General features: G+C 38.9%; 1 protein-coding gene across 1 annotated transcript in view; it reads right to left on the bottom strand.

Annotated features, from left to right (window-relative positions):
* The window catches only part of snrkb (SNF related kinase b), a 32,477-nt gene extending 21,630 nt beyond the window's left edge, over positions 1-10,847 (bottom strand). The window contains exons 1-3 of the mRNA XM_062035877.1: positions 10,696-10,847; positions 4,714-5,063; positions 4,241-4,635 (exon numbers count right to left, since the gene is read on the bottom strand). Coding sequence (XP_061891861.1) covers positions 4,241-4,635; positions 4,714-4,934 — 616 coding nt within the window. The 5' untranslated portion in view covers positions 4,935-5,063; positions 10,696-10,847. The remainder of the gene's footprint in view (positions 1-4,240; positions 4,636-4,713; positions 5,064-10,695) is intronic.
* Between the last annotated feature and the right edge of the window lie 6,710 nt (positions 10,848-17,557).

Consider the following 17,557-nt stretch of genomic DNA (forward strand, 5'->3'; position numbering starts at 1 on the left):
ATTAAAATGGATCACATCAACATTGGCGGCAACTTATAAAAACTGAGAAGGACTGAACAAAAATGTCACCCAAAAGGAAATCATATACTGCAGATTACAAGCTGGACGTAGTGAACTATGCAGCAGAGAACGTCAATCGAGCAGCAGAAAGAAAGGACATACCAGGAGCGACAACGAGGAAGAAGATTTCTTCGGATTTAGCGATCAGGAGTGACAGATTGTTTGGTAAATGTATAGCATGTTCTATATGTTATAGTTATTTGAATGTCTCTTACCATATGTTACGTTAACATACCAGGCACGTTCTCAGTTGGTTATTTATGCGTCAAATAACGATCACTTAGTCAGCCTGTTGTTCACTATTCTTTATTTATTTTAAATTGCCTTTCAAATGTCTATTCTTGGTGTTGGATTTTATCAAATACATTTCCCCCAAAAATGTGACTTATACTCGAGTGCGACGTATATATGTTTTTTTCCTTCTTTGTTATGCATTTTCGGCCGGTGCGACGTATACTCCGGAGCGACTTATAGTCCGAAAAATACGGTATGTGAAATGAAAACAATAATACATAATGTAAGAAAATAATGTTGAATTGGCTACAATAATCATTCGATTTCCTAAATTGTTGATGAAGGAAGTGTGTTGTAATGCCTGGAAAAAATTTAATATTTTAAGGTTATTAATGTGAATCACAACACGGATTAAAATTTAATGGAACAAAAAAGATACTAAAAGTATTTATTGATCATTTTTTGTGTAATTGTTTAGTGTAACTGTTTAATAATTGCAATAACACACAAACTCACCTACAGCATGTCCATTTCTAGACCGAACTCAAACTGTGTGAAGTACACACACTGTAATGGTCAAATATTATGTAACTGAAAGCTGTGTTTATCTTTGTCAATGACGGAAAGCCCTGTGGAAGAGCCTGTGTCCGTTCTTTATCAAACATCCGTTTTGTAAACTGCTTATACTGTAAAAGGTCAACAGGGCTGGTTGATTTTGGCTGAGAGGTGGGAATTGGGATACAACTTGGACTGGGCACAATGTTAAATAACCATTAACATACATTGTGCTGAAAATCTTAATTTCCCCTCGGGGATTAATAAAGTATTTCTGATTCTGATCTATGAAAAACTTAGGGTCTTCATTGTCTTTAAAGAAGCTAACATGAACAACAGCGCTTCCACATTACCCTGAGTGTATATGGACGGCTTTAAGTGCCATCTCAGAAGACGTCATAGATAGGGGTGGGCACCGAAATCAGGTTCCATAATGGTACCGGTGCGGACTTAAGCGGTAGTACCCAGCCTTATTTCGGTGCTAAATGTATGCAAACTCAGCCACCTGCAACAAATGCTTGGTGGTGATATTGTGCAAGCAACATCTTGTAAGTAATGTAGCAACCTGACAGAAGTACACAGAGTCCGACGCTCTTTTTAATATTTTTTTTTTGTATGTATTATTTAGTTTATATCATTTAAATATTTAAATATACTAGTCTGTTCAACTTAAATGTGACATAACTGCTTTTTTTGTCTTTATCGGAAGAACCAGTTATAACAAGAGGTGTGCATAAGACAAAAGAACATGAGGCAACAGAATGATATCTGTCTATCCATCCACACCCCCCGCTTGTCGCGGGGGGTGCTGGAGCCTATCGATATACGAAAAAGAAATTAGATAAAACTGCTATGATATAAACATTGGTAGGATTAAATAAACTCTGCTTCTTCCTACTCCTTTTCGGACATGCTGTAATGAAACAACTTGAAATATGTGATGCTTTACATTGTAATTGTATTGTATGCATGTTCGAAATAAACTGAAACTAAGTGTGACAATAGACTGTTGGGTTATTTTACAGCGCTATCAGGAATGTTACATGTTAGTCTTATCAGCAGTTGAATTAATTCTTGAAATTTTAGCCTGTATAGTTAATAAACGTTTACTGATGACGACAGTTTAACATTGAAACTGATTATAATTCCATTTATTTCCAATGGGAAAATTAAACCAGAATACATTGTAGTTTCGGGATTATGTTTGACCTCGGAGGTTTCAATTTAGCTGCAAATGGATGTGGTTTACTTGTGGTAAAACAGTTAAGTGCACCTTCCTCTTTGAACCAGACATTGCACAGTTCAGCCTGTATTTTCTGCTAAAGTAGATTTTACAGATGAGAGAACCTACACAAGCACACGGAGAAAAAACATGTAAAGCCCAACATAGATTTCCCCCACATATGGGTGACATTTTATATAATCTGGTATAATGCCCTTGACAGGGCATTATACCAATGGACCTTCATGTCTATTTGGACAATTCACTTTAACCAGAACTCTCATCTCACCAATTATATCCAAATCCCCAAAAACTCATGTCCTCACAAGATAAGAACCACTGAGAAGACTCACGCTTGACACTCGCTCACTGCAGTGTTTTGGCTCCACTGCAAAACATGCCCAGTTGGCTGGCTCGCTAGACTGACCCAGATACCCACACTAATCCTTTGCAGAGACAAATATACACGTTCATAGACAACACAAGCATTACACAAAAGCAAATGCATGTGATAGGACAAATAGTACGAGGACTCACGATTTAGGACATGACGCTATGAGCTGCCACACACAGACGTCAGGTCAAGGGGGCAAGTGGACGCTTGCAAACACACTGGCATAGAGTGGTTGTTTGGCACTAAACTGAAGCCATCCTGATTCGTTACCAATGCAACACACCAATTGTCCACCACTATTTTGCACTCTGAATTACACTACAGTTAATCCTGGGTCAGTGGTCACCTGTCTATGACAGCCACTCGACAATAGCGGCCACAAAAATTTCCCCTGCAGAGAAAAGTACTAGGAGTGTTCCGAAGGTTTTATGCTGACAATTCCGATACCGATCATTCATAAGATTGGCCATTATCAATATCGATCACATGTCCTGTAAATTCTTCAGATCCTTTATATTGAGTCCTAGTGACAGTTTAACAATATCAATACACTATTCAAACTATTTCCTTTGTCTCTTTTATTACATAAAATTGTTTGAGCAAAACAAAGTCAACAAAACACAGTAACAAATTAAAAGCACAAACTACTATCTACTAATTTAAATCCTTCGGCTTTTCCCTGATTTTGTAAACAAATGAAAACAACTAAAATATTTTGAGAAAATAAAACTACTGATCTAATCACTCTAGTATCGATCATATGCGGACACTACCCTTGGTATCAATATCACCGGTTTATGGATTGATCCGCCCTCCCTTTAAGTGTTGTGTACACCTAGCCACGACAATACCGACACACCAAAAGAGCACAATAGTTGTGGTTATATCATCTCTCCAGACTCCTATTAATCTACTTGTTAATTTCATGTTAATAACCGCTTACTTTCTGCTACTGCGTGGTTCCATCTACAGTTCTTAAACTTTACTGAGCAATTATTTCCAATGTTGTTCAGCTATTATCATGCCAGCTGTTGGCTCATGGCTTGCTTCCAGTGATAACAGTAATTGATAATAATTCTTAAGATACTAATAAATTCAGTTTATTTGCCGCAATAGGGGTGATGATTGTTAACTCATGGGAGCAGTTCCACACTTTAGCTGCTAGCCGTGTGTCAGTTCGCGGACCAGAAATTGATAGTGTCAGCCAGAGGGGATCTGTATTAATCAGCAATGGTGATCACATACTTTTTCACGAAATAGGGAAGATAGTGATGGTGGCCAATTGGTCGCCACATCCCCAAAAAGTAGTTTTGTCTAAAAGAGTTCAGCTGTTTCACGAAGCCAGCGGCCACTTATTTTACATCCCAGAATTGTTTTTTACTCTGTAAAGCGGCCCCTAATATCGACGTTTTGCTGCAACAATGTATGTATGATGTTGATAGGTTGGGTCTCAGTTGTAAATCATTGCTATTTTGCATTACCCAATCACAAACATTAGAATAGATAAAAACACATGTGCCGGCCACAAAATCAAAATGGCTGCCAACTTAGGTTGCGTGGCCATTTTTGCAGGTTCCCTTGTGTAGTTGCTATAGACAGGTTTGACTATATTTTATGTGCTATACCTAATTTATACATTTCTCATTAAATGTTTCTATTCAGCGCTCCACATGCAGTCTCCATGATCTTTTAGTGTTTTGTTAAAAAATATAGTGGAACCTCAAAGTTTGGATAACATGTGCACATGAATAAAGATAGTTTGAAGAGAGTCTCACCCACTGCAGGCGCATCATACTGCTCCCCTAGTAGAATCTCAGGTGCGGAATATGCCAGGGAGCCACAGCTGGTGTCCAACATTGTCCCGGGTTGGAATAAGTTACTGAAGCCAAAGTCTGTCAGTTTCACCGCACCCTGCTGGGGAAAAAACACTACGTTCTCCGGCTTGAGGTCTCGGTGCACCACGTGGAGTTCGTGGCAGTATGCCACAGCGCGCAAAATCTGGGCAAAATGACGTTTGGCAGTGGCCTCAGCAACGCCTCTCTCATGGCGGAGAATGTAGTCGTACAGGTCGCCCCCCTCGGCCAGCTCCATCACCAGATATAGGGTGGTGGGTGTGTCGATGACCTCGTAGAGACGAACCACGTTGGGATGCTGCACCCGTCTCATACATCTAAAATAATAGAAATAACACATTGTATTGTATTTGCATATCAATATCCTTAGTGTCTTGTGTTATTACACTATTTACCTGACTTCCTGTAAGAGGTGACTTGTTGCCATGACGTCAAGTTTGGTCTTTTCAATCATCTTGATAGCAACCAGCTGCCCTGTGTTGACATGGCGGGCCAGTTTGACCACCGCATAATGGCCCCTGCCCAAGGTCCGACCCACATGGTACAGTCCGCTCAGATTCAAACGGCCTGAATTAAAATTTTCGCCTTCAGCCGAGATGTGTTCTCCGCAGTCCATGTTGGCATCGAAAAAGTTGTAAATGTATGGCACACTTCAGAAAACTGGAGGAGCAGGAATGATTAACGTTTTAGGGAAGAAGGACACGCGGCTGTTAGGTGAAAATCCTCCTTACTGCAGGGTGGTTACCTGAAAGGAAAATGAAAAATAACAACACAATCAGAAACATGTTGATGACTATAGGTGATTTTGCATTAGACAGATTTTCATTATTTGAATTTAAAAGTTTTAACTAAGTTAGTGCTATTGTCAGAAATATGTACAAGACAGGGGAGGGGCTGCAAGACTCGCTGGAAATGGGAATCTTTTTTTTGTGCTTAGAATTGAGATTGTGATTTCGTGGGGACAGTTTTTTCATACACACCACGATAAATGGTAATAATGATAACTGCGGTAAAACTCCTTGACGTTATGATTACCTACCATTTTAAATTACAATTATATAAAAACCAGATTATAAATTAATTTTGTTGAACTCACGGGCCGACTGGCGCTAGCTTAAATGCTAACATGAAAACAAGTGACATTAACGTATTCCCCTATAAAGAAACAACAAACCCCAATCCATAGTTACAGAGCATCCGAAAAGTATTCAGTGGGCTTCAATTTTTCCAAAATTTGTTATGTTACAGCCTTTTTCCTCAATTTAATAAATTCAATAAAGATGAAAAAGGAATGGGCAAAACTGCCCAAAGATAGGTGTGCCAAAGCTTGTGGGATTGTATTGAAAAAGACTTGAGGCTGTAGTTTCTGCCAAAGGTACATCAACTAAGTATTGAGCAAAGGGTGTGAATACTTATGAACATGTGATTTTTTTTAAGTTTTTTAATAAATTTGTAAGATTATTTTAAAAAACCTTTGACATTGTCATTATGGGGTATGTATTGTGTGTATAATTTTGAGAAAAATATTTATTCCATTTTGGATTTGGATAAAACTCTTTGTTGATAATGTGCATACGGTTAAGGCAAGCAGAAAATAGTTGCTTATAAAAAAAGTTACAACTCTCTGCTGTTCGCCGTCACGCAGATCACAGCACCCACACACCACCGCTGTGATTTGCGCTCTATTGTCGTGGCTGTATTTCAAGTTCTGAGAACTCCATGCGGTCCATATTTTATTCACTTTTTAATAGTTACACTCATAATTAGGGATGTCCGATAATGGATTTTTGCCGATATCCGATATTGTCCAACTCTTTAATTACAGATACCGATATCAACCGATACCGATATATACAGTCGTGGAATTAACACATTATTATGCCTAATTTGGACAACCAGGTATGGTGAAGATAAGGTCCTTTTTAAAAATAATAATAAAATAAAATAAGATAAATAGATTAAAAACATTTTCTTGAATAAAAAAGAAAGTAAAACAATATAAAAACAGTTACATAGAAACTAGTAATTAATGAAAATGAGTAAAATTAACTGTTAAAGGTTAGTACTATTAGTGGACCAGCAGCATGCACAATCATGTGTGCTTATGGACTGTATCCCTGCAGACTGTATTGATATATATTGATATATAATGTAGGAACCAGAATATTAATAACAGAAAGAAACAACCCTTTTGTGTGAATGAGTGTGAATGAGTGTAAATGGGGGAGGGAGGTTTTTTGGGTTGGTGCACTAATTGTAAGTGTATCTTGTGTTTTTTTATGTTGATTTAATCTAAAAAAACAAAAAACAAAACAAAAAAAACCCGATACCGATAATAAAAAAAACGATACCGATAATTTCCGATATTACATTTTAAAGCAGGCCGATATTATAGGACATCTCTACTCATAATGTACATAATAATTCAAATACAATATGCTATACTTAGAGTGGGTTATTAATAGCATAGTTTAACAGAAAAATATACAAATTACAATAGAATAGATAGAAACATATAGTAAATTGTGATCATGTAGGGCAAATAAGATATACAAAACAATCTTGACAGCAAACCAAACAAATAAAAGCCCAGTTCAGCACAGTTGGGACAATGTACAAGTTAGGTTATAAGGCAGCAGAGCTTGCTAAATAAACTGGGTCCTAAAACGGTCAAAATGCTTCATCCACAGTTTCATACCGATATGAAAATATACAAGGTTTAGCGGTTGACTTGCACAAAATACATTCCACATTAAGGATGTAACGATATAAAAATTTCATATTACAGTTATCGTGACCAAAATGATCAAGGTCATCAATATCATCACAGTATTGTTGAATTTGCTAAAAAAAAAAAAAGTACTTGTACTGTACACACTGCAATTTTTTTACATAACTGAAATAAACAGACACACTGTTAGAAAACCAACTATTTTGCATGTTTTGTGTTTCTTATGCTTCATGGATAGTGTTTAAGTCTTAGTATTTTACCCTTTTGTAATGGCTAAGCTTGTATCGTTCTAAATATTTGTTTGTACTGTAGAACTTTAAGATTTATTTAAATGAAGTAACAAATTAAATATTTTATTATGTATGATTGCTGGCGGGCGTTGTGGCATCCTACTATGTTCAGAAGTCCTTGAAGTCCATTAAATAGCTTAGTTGCTCAGACAGTAATGTGTTTATATACGTTTAGATTGGGGTTTCAGGATCAGAATTGTTTTTTCCTATATTATATTTTGCATACATGATTACATCGTAGCTGTTCAGTACATTCTTGTTGGGCAGCAAGAACCCACATCAGACAGTAGGACAGACTGTTGTAGTTTGTGGTTGGTGTCCCAGCAATCTTTTCCATATAAATACACCATCGCGTGGTTTACTGCTCCTACTTCCCACATTAAGTGAGGAAAAAAAGAATATTCTGTTTAACTAGCACAGTTGGGACAATGTACGAGTTAGGTTATTAGGCAGCAGAGCTTGCTAAATAAACAACTGGGTCCTAAAACGGCCAAAATGCTTTATCAACAGTTTCATACCGATATGAAAATATACCAGGTTTAACGGTTGACTTGCACAAAATACATTCCATATTAAGGAGGTAACAATATCAACATTTCATATTACAATTATCGTGACTAAAATGATCAAGGTCATCATTATGACAGTATTGTTGAATTTGCTAAAAAAAAAAAAAAGTACTAGTACTGTGCATACACTGCAATTTTTTTAATTAAGTATTTTTTTAAATAACTAAAATAAATAAACACACTGTTAGAAAACCCACTATTTTGCCCGTTTTGTGTTTCTTATGCTTCATGGATAGTGTTTAAGTCTTAGTATGTTACCATTTTGTAATGTCTAAGCCTGTATAATTTTAAATATTTGTTTGTACTGTAGAACCTTAAGATTTATTTAAATGAAGTAACAAATAAAATATTTTATTATTTATTATTGCCGACGGGCGTTGTGGTGTCCTACTCGGTTCAGAAGTCTTTTCTGACCACAGAACTTTCCTCCAGAAGGTCTTATCTTTGTCCATGTGATGTCAGATGAAACAAACATTGAGCTGTTTGGCCACAATACCCAGCAAAATGTTTGGAGGAGAAAAGGTGAGGCCTTTAATCCCAGGAACACCACCACGCCTAGCGTCAAGCATGGTGGTGGTAGTATTATGCTCTGGGCCTGTTTTGCTGCCAATGGAACTGGTGCTTTACAGAGAGTAAATGAGACAATGAAAAAGGAGGATTACCTCCAAATTCTTCAGGACAACCAAAAATCATCTGCCTGGAGGTTGGGTCTTGGGTGCAGTTGGGTGTTCCAACAGGACAATGACCCCAAACACACATCAAAAGTGGTAAAGGAATGGCTAAATCAGACTAGAATTAAGGTTTTACAATGACCTTCCCAAAGTCCTGACTTAAACGTGTGGACAATGCTGAAGAAACAAGTCCATGTCAGAAAACCAACAAATTTAGCTGAATTGCACCAATTTTGTCGAGAGGAGTGGTCAAAAATTCAAGCAGAAGCTTGCCAGAAGCTTGTGGATGGCTACCAAAAGCGCCTTATTGCAGTGAAACTTGCCAAGGGACATGTAACCAAATATTAACATTGCTGTATGTATACTTTTGACCCAGCAGAATTGGTCACATTTACAGCAGACCCATAATAAATTCATAAAAGAACCAAACTTCATGAATGTTTTTTGTGACCAACAAGTATGTGCTCCAATCACTCTAACACAGGCCTGGGCAATTATTTTGACTCGGGGGCCACATTTAGAGAAAAAAATGTGTCTGGGGGCCGGTATATCTATTTTTAGTAACACTAATACAAAACCTCACAATAATGTCTGATTGAATGCTAAAAACGTTATGACAGACCGCCTTAAAAAACGTAATGGAATTTTAAATTTTTCTATGAACGATAAAACACTGAATATTGACAAAATATGAATGTCACACCCCCCTTTCGATAGACATATTTTACAATCGAGTGAAACGCGACAAAAATGCAACAACCAGTGAAATATGAACGCGAAGGGTACTAAATAAACCCACCTACAATCTGATATATCTGATCAAAGCGCTTTGAGTACCTCGAAGGTAGAAAAGCGCTATACAAGTACAACCCATTTATCATTTATTTATTTAACTTTGTTGTGAAAATCTCCTTCCGCGTCTGTGGAAACGCTTCCTACCCACACTGCCTGGTGCCTCGTCGGAGCTGCTGTGACGTAGATTACCATAGTAACTAATTAGATGACCATAGTAACTAATTAGATTACCATAGTAACTGGTATATCATCCAAAAGCGCAGATTCCAACCATTGAAATACTTTGTAAAGTTCAAGACTTGCGGTCATTAGAAAACATCACTGCACATCATAATGGCAGCTACATTTTCCATCTTAAAAATCTTTTAAAAAATATTTGGGAATGTCCGGCGGGCCAGATTGAAAAGCTTAACGGGCCGCATGTGGCCCCCGGGCCTTAATTTGCCCAGGTCAAAAAATAAGAGTTGTCGAAAGCATTGGAAACTCAAGACAGCCATGACATTATGTTCTTTACAAGTGTATGCAAACTTTTGATCGCGACTGTACGTTTAGATTGGAGTATCAGGATCAGAATTGTTTTTTCCCGATATTATAATTTTGATTGGAGTATCAGGATCAGAATTGTTTTTTCCCGATATTATATTTTGCATACATGATTGCATCATAGCTGTTCAGTACATTCTTGTTGGCCAGCAATAACCCACATCAGACAGTTGTAGTTTGTGGTTGGTGTCCCAGCAATCTTTGAGATATAAATATGCCATTAAGCCAGGGAAAAAAAGAATATTCTGTTTCACTAAAGGAAATAGTAAAAGTTGACATACACGAGTACAGCACAAGATAAGAGTGAAGATGGTCCATTGTCTTAGTGAAGGAGCATCTTTCTCAAATTACACTCACCCTGCACAACAGGCCTGATCAATAAGTGTAATAGGAAACCTTAATGTGTGTCTAAGGGGCTGAATATGATGCAGATGACATCATCTTCTGATCTCCCCATGGGGAACAAGTCCATCTGACATATTCATTCGTCACTAACATCGTCCATCTACATCCATCCATAATACATGGCAGCCCAGCAACTGTTTACATGTGGGAAAGCGGCCGGAGTGAGGCCTGCTCGTTGTTAATACGCGCAGTATTATCAGTTATGTCGCCATGGGGCCGCCAAGTGTGTCACGGCCAGCTGTTCTTCGACAAACTGCAGTCCCGAGTTGGCACATCCGCAGTCCTCCTAGCTCCCTTTCCCCACCTCCGCCGAAGACGCTAACACGGTAAAAAAAAAAAAAAAATAGTCACAAAAACCGCCTCGCTAACTTACCGTCGACTCTGACATCTCGCTGGGCAACATAACGACGTCGACGCTTCCTCGTCGTTCTATACGCGGCTCCATGTTGTGTTCGCGTGCACGCTCCCCCCGGCCGAGCTCGACTCCACTGAGAATGGTCGAGAACGCGCCGCGCGCGGAAGCTCAACGCGTGCACGTCGGTGCTCCTTGTGACGTCAATGCATTCCAGCTCAGAGCATAAGTGCGAGTGATTATGTAACAGTGTTCCTGTGTTCCCTCCACAAATAGCCTGAGCTGAGATGCATTCCGAGATGTCTGAGATTTCAAGACGATTTAGGGAAAATAAACTTGTTTCCATTTACTACCATAACTTGCTCATGGAAACTCTTGGCATCAAAATTATACGTCTCATTCATGTGCCCACATAGTTTCTACATGATATATCCCACTGTCTACAAAACTACATAGTATTGCAGTACATATATAGAAATTGATCAATACTATGTTTTTCAAAACATGTTTGTATAAACGTTGTACACTTAGGCGACATCTAGTGGACATCTAAAAACCCACCTTTTTAGTACAGCTTTTATCTAATTCAGTGGTTCTTAAAGGCCTACTGCAGGGGTCACCAACCTTTTTGAAACCAAGAGCTACTTCTTGGGTACTGATTAATGCGAAGGGCTACCAGTTTGATACACACTTAAATAAATTGCCAGAAATAGCCAATTTGCTCGATTTACCTTTAACGTTATTATTAATAATTAATGATATTTACACTTAATTGAACGGTTTAAAAGAGGAGAAAACACGAAAAAAATGACAATTAAATTTTGAAACATAGTTTATCTTCAATTTCGACTCTTTAAAATTAAAAATTCAACCGAAAAAAAGAAGAGAAAAACTTTAAAAAAGAATTTATGGAACATCATTAGTAATTTTTCCTGATTAAGATTAATTTTAGAATTTTGATGACATGTTTTAAATAGGTTAAAATCCAATCTACACTTTGTTAGAATATATAACAAATTGGACCAAGCTATATTTCTAACAAAGACAAATCATTATTTCTTCTAGAATTTCCAGAGCAAAAATTTTAAAATAAATTCAAAAGACTTTGAAATAAGATGTAAATTTGATTCTACAGATTTTCTAGATTTGACAGAATAATTTTTTTGAATTTTAATCATAATAAGTTTGAAGAAATATTTCACAAATATTCTTTGTCGAAAAAACAGAAGCTAAAATGAAGAATTAAATTAAAATGTATTTATTATTCTTTACAATAAAAAAAAATTGTCAGTAAAGAAGAGGAAGGAATTTAAAAGGTAAAAAGGTATATGTGTTTAAAAATCCTAAAATCATTTTTAAAGTTGTATTTTTTCTCTAAAATTGTCTTTCTGAAAGTTATAAGAAGCAAAGTAAAAACATTAATGAATGTATTTAAACAAGTGAAGACCAAGTCTTTAAAATATTTTCTTGGATTTTCAAATTCTATTTGAGTTTTGTCTCTCTTAGAATGAAAAATGTCGAGCAAAGCGAGACCAGCTTGCTAGTAAATAAATACAATTTAAAAAATAGAGGCAGCTCACTGGTAAGTGCTGCTATTTGAGCTATTTTTAGAACAGGCCAGCGGGCTACTCATCTGGTCCTTACGGGCTACCTGGTGCCCGCGGGCACCGCGTTGGTGACCCCTGGCCTACTGAAACCCACTAGTACCGACCACGCAGTCTGATAGTTTATATATCAATGATGAAATCTTAACATTGCAACACATGCCAATACGGCCGGGTTAACTTATAAAGTGCAATTTTAAATTTCCCGCTAAACTTCCGATGACGTATGCGCATGACGTCAATCGTTGGAACGGAAGTATTGGTACCCCATTAAATCCAATACAAAAAAGCCCTGTTTTCATCTCAAAATTCCACAGTATTCTGGACATCTGTGTTGGTGAATCTTTTGCAATTTGTTTAATGAACGGGTTAGTGCGTCTGCCTCACAATACGAAGGTCCTGAGTAGTCCTGGGTTCAATCCCGGGCTCGGGATCTTTCTGTGTGGAGTTTGCATGTTCTCCCCGTGACTGCGTGGGTTCCCTCTGGGTACTCCAACTTCCTCCTACCTCCAAAGACATGCACCTGGGGATAGGTTGATTGGCAACACTAAATTGGCCCTAGTGTGTGAATGTGAGTGTGAATGTTGTCTGTCTATCTGTGTTGGCCCTGTGACGAGGTGGCGACTTGTCCAGGGTGTACCCCGCCTTCCGCCCGATTGTAGCTGAGATAGGCCCCAGCGCCCCCCGTGACCCCGAAAGGAATAAGCGGTAGAAAATGGATGGATGGATGGAACAATGATGACTGCAAAGAAGAAAGTTGTAGGTGGGATCGGTGTATTAGCGGCTGGCTGTAGCAACACAACCAGGAGGGCTTTGACTTGGATAGCAGACGCGCTAGCCGACGCTAGCCGCCGACCGCACGGATGATCAGGTCAAGTCCTTCGTCCTTCCGTCGATCGCTGGAACGCAGGTGAGCACGGGTGTTGATGAGCAGATGAGGTCTGGCTGGCGTAGGTGGAGCGTCTGATGAAATGTTAACATTGCAACACATGCCAATTCGGCTGGGTTAACTTATAAAGTGCGATTTTACATTTCCCGCTAAACTTCCGGTTGAAAACGTCTATGTATGATGACATATGCGCGTGACGTCAATCGTTGAAACGGAAGTATTCGGCCCCATTGAATCCAATACAAAAAGCTCTGTTTTCATCTCAAAATTCCACAGTATTCTGGGCATCTGTGTTGGTGAATCTTTTGCAATTTGTTTAATGAACAATGAAGACAGCAAAGAAGAAAGTTGTAGGTGGGATCGGTGTTTTAGCGGTGGACTACAGCAACACAACCAGGAGGACTTTGAGATGGATAGCAGACGCGCTAGCCGCCGACCTCACCTTGACTTCTTTCGTCCCCGGGCCACTCACCGCATCTATGATCGGGTGAAGTCTTTCGTCGCTCCGTCGATCGCTGGAACGCAGGTGAGCACGGGTGTTGATGAGCTGATGAGGGCTGGCTGACGTAGGTGGATCGCTAATGTTTTTAGCATAGCTCTGTGAGGTCCCGTTGCTAAGTTAGCTTCAATGGTGTCGTTAGCAACAGCATTGTTAAGCTACGCCTGCCTGGAAAGCATTAACCGTGTATTTACATGTACATGGTTTAATAGTATTGTTGATTTTCTGTCTATCCTTCCAGTCAGGGGTTTATTTCTTTTGTTGCTATATGCAGTTAAAGCACGATGCTATCACGTTAGCTCCGTATCTAAAGAGCTTCACCGATGTATTGTCGTGGAAATAAAAGTCACTGTGAATGTCCATTTCGCGTTCTCGACTCTCATTTTCAAGAGGATATAGTATCCGAGGTGGTTTAAAATACAAATCCGTGATCCACAATAGAAAAAGGAGAGAGTGTGGAATCCAATGAACCCTTGTACCTAAGTTACGGTCAGAGCGAAAAAAGATACATCCTGCACTGCACGCTAGTCTTTCACTTTCACGTTCCTCATCCACAAATCTTTCATCCTCGCTCAAATTAATGGGGTAATCGTCGCTTTCTCGGTCCGAATCTTTCTCGCTGCATTGAAAACAATTGGAAAATGTGAGCAGTCCTTCCTCCGGTGACATCACGCTACTTCCGGTGGGGGCAAGGCTTTTTTTTATCAGAGACCAAAAGTTGCGAACTTTATCGTCGTTGTTCTATACTAAATCCTTTCAGCAAAAATATGGCAATATCGCGAAATGATCAAGTATGACACATAGAATGGATCAGCTATCCCCATTTAAATTTAAAAAAATCATTTCAGTAGGCCTTTAAAATGTAATTTCAGTCGGCCTTTAAAGGCCGACTGAAATTAAATTGTTTTATTCAAACGGGGATAGCAGATCCATTCTATGTGCCATACTTGATCATTTCGCGATATTGCCATATTTTTGCTGAAAGGATTTAGTAGAGAACATCGACGATAAAGTTCGCAACTTTTGGTCGCTGATAAAAAAAGCCTTGCCTGTACCGGAAGTAGGGTGACGTCACAAGTTGAAAGGCTCCTCACATTTCCCCATTGTTTACACCAGCAGCTTGAGCGATTCGGACCGAGAAAGCGACGATTACCCCATTAATTTGAGCCAGGATGAAAGATTCGTGGATGAGGAACGTGAGAGTGACGGACTAGAGTGCAGTGCAGGACGCATCTTTTTTCGCTCTGACCGTAACTTAGGTACACGCTGGCTCATTGGATTCCACACTCTGTCCTTTTTCTATTGTGGATCACGGATTTGTATTTTAAACCACCTCGGATACTATATCCTCTTGAAAATGAGAGTCGAGAACGCGAAATGGACATTCACAGTGACATTTATCTCCACGACAATACATCGGCGAAGCTCTTTAGCTACGGAGCTAACGTGATAGCATCGTGCTTAAATGCAGATAGAAACAGAAGAAATAAACCTCTGACTGGAAGGATAGACAGAAAATCAACAATACTATTAAACCATGGACCTGTAAATACACGGTTAATGCTTTCCAGCTTGGCGAAGCTTAACAATGCTGTTGCTAACGACGCCATTGAAGCTAACTTAGCAACTGAGCTATGATAAAAACATTAGCGCTCCACCTACGCCAGCCAGCCCTCATCTGCTCATCAACACCCGTGCTCACCTGCGTTCCAGCGATCGACGGAAGGACGAAGGACTTCACCTGATCATCCGTGCGGTCGGCGGCTAGCGTCGGATAGCGCGTCTGCTATCCAAGTCAAAGTCCTCCTAGTTGTGTTGCTACAGCCAGCCGCTAATACACCGATCCCACCTACAACTTTCTTCTTTGCAGTCTTCATTGTTCATTAAACAAATTGCAAAAGATTCACCTACACAGATGTCCAGAATACTGTGGAATTTTGAGATGAAAACAGAGCTTTTTTGTATTGGATTCAATGGTGTCCAAATACTTCTGTTTAACTATTGACGTCACGCGCATACGTCATCATACATAAACTATCAGATTGCGTGGTCGGTAGTAGTGGGTTTCAGTAGGCGTTTAACCTTGTTGGAGGTACCGAACCCCACCAGTTTCATATGCGCATTGACCGAACCCTTCTCTAGTGAAAAATAAAATGTTGTTTTTTTCAAATTCAAGACAGTTATGTTTTTGGTAACACTTTAGTATGGGGAACATAAGTAACAAAGACTTAATTTAGAGTTAGTTGGTTAGGGTTAGGGTTAGGGCCAGGGTTAGAGGGTTAGGGTTATAATAAGGCCATGCCGAAAAAGGCATTAATAAGTACTTAATAATGACTAGTTAAGAGCCAATATGTTACTAATTTGCATGTTAATAAGCAACTAATTAATGGTGAATATGTACCCCATACTAAAGTGTTACCATGTTTTTTTACTGGTGCACAAAATGAACCGTGCATGAACATCACCTTGTTCAAAGAACAAAACCAACACAGCGCATAAACTTACAACAAATTACACACCTGCAAATCAGTGTGACTTCTGTTGTTGCCGTATCCGTAATACGCTGATAGGGAGAAGTTTTTATTTACACGATGAGTTGGGTGTGTTTTGACCTCCGCCGAACCGCTGAGGCCGACTCCCCTTTCGATCGAACCCAGGTTAAGAACCACTAATCTAATTTCTCTGCCTTCTTGTTTTTAAATGCACTGCCAATCTGTTTTATCCAGTGCTTTCATGCTTTTATTTCTATTGTATCTGTTTCTGTTTTATCTACTGTTTATCTAGTGTTTTTCATGTTTTTATTTCTATTTTAATGTTCTATTATATATTCTAACTTTCTATTTTCTTTTTTCTTTTTTTTATACTTTGTAGCACTTTGAGATTTTAACAAATGTAAAGTGCGTTACAATTGTAATTCATTATTATTATTATTATTATTATTATTATCTAGGGACATACATACAGTATACAGTACAGTATGTACATATCAGAATCAGAAATACTTTAACAATTCCATTCAAGAGCAGACAAACATCACAGGGAGACAGAACAGGATCGCTGAAGGGTCTGCCAACTTCCGGCGACCCTTAAAAAAAAGGTGAGAAACAGGTAAACGCTGGGCGGGGTTGGACTTGGTTGTGAAGAAAAAAAATAAAAAAATCAGTCTAAGCCTGGGCCCCTGGAGAGGGGGTCCAGCCCTGGAGAGGGGGTCCAGACTGAGGCCAAGTGGAAAAAAAACCCTCATAGCCATAGCACACATAGACATGTGTGTAAGAGGGAAACATCAAAGAACACAAAGGACATTAAAGACATTTAAAGAGCAGAGCTGATGCAACCAGCCACTTCTACACACAGCCACAAAAGTAAAACAACAACAAAAAAAAAAACATTTACACTGTGGTGGCCTCTGCTGTTTTCCACGCCATCGTGGGGAGTAATATCTGTACTGTCCAATATTTCCATTCTCGATGAGACCCTTACCAAACATGACGACATCAAGCAACAACTAAGGAGTAATATACAGTGGTACCTCAATTTAAAAGTGCCCCAAATCAAGAGTGTTCTGAGATTAGAACGATCTGCTAATTGTTATGTTTTAAGTTGCAAGCAAAACATTGAGTTTCAAGCATCCCCGCCACTAGTTGGCCAAGCAAATATCTCATGCAAGAAAACATCTGGTCTTACTCGTTAGCATTAGCTTAGCTTATGATTGAAATAACTTTATTTGAAAGAAGTGAGAAAAAGAAGTGGATGATATTCATTGAATTAAAGAAAGAAAGCATCACAAACATGACATAATGTGTCGGAGACTTGACGAAGCAATTGGAGCGTATCACTGCTAGCCTGTACCATACTGAAGCAGAATGAGTCAACGCCAACCAAGGCTGATAA

The sequence above is a fragment of the Entelurus aequoreus genome, linkage group LG24, assembly GCF_033978785.1.
Source record: "Entelurus aequoreus isolate RoL-2023_Sb linkage group LG24, RoL_Eaeq_v1.1, whole genome shotgun sequence".
NCBI classification, from domain to species: domain Eukaryota; kingdom Metazoa; phylum Chordata; class Actinopteri; order Syngnathiformes; family Syngnathidae; genus Entelurus; species Entelurus aequoreus.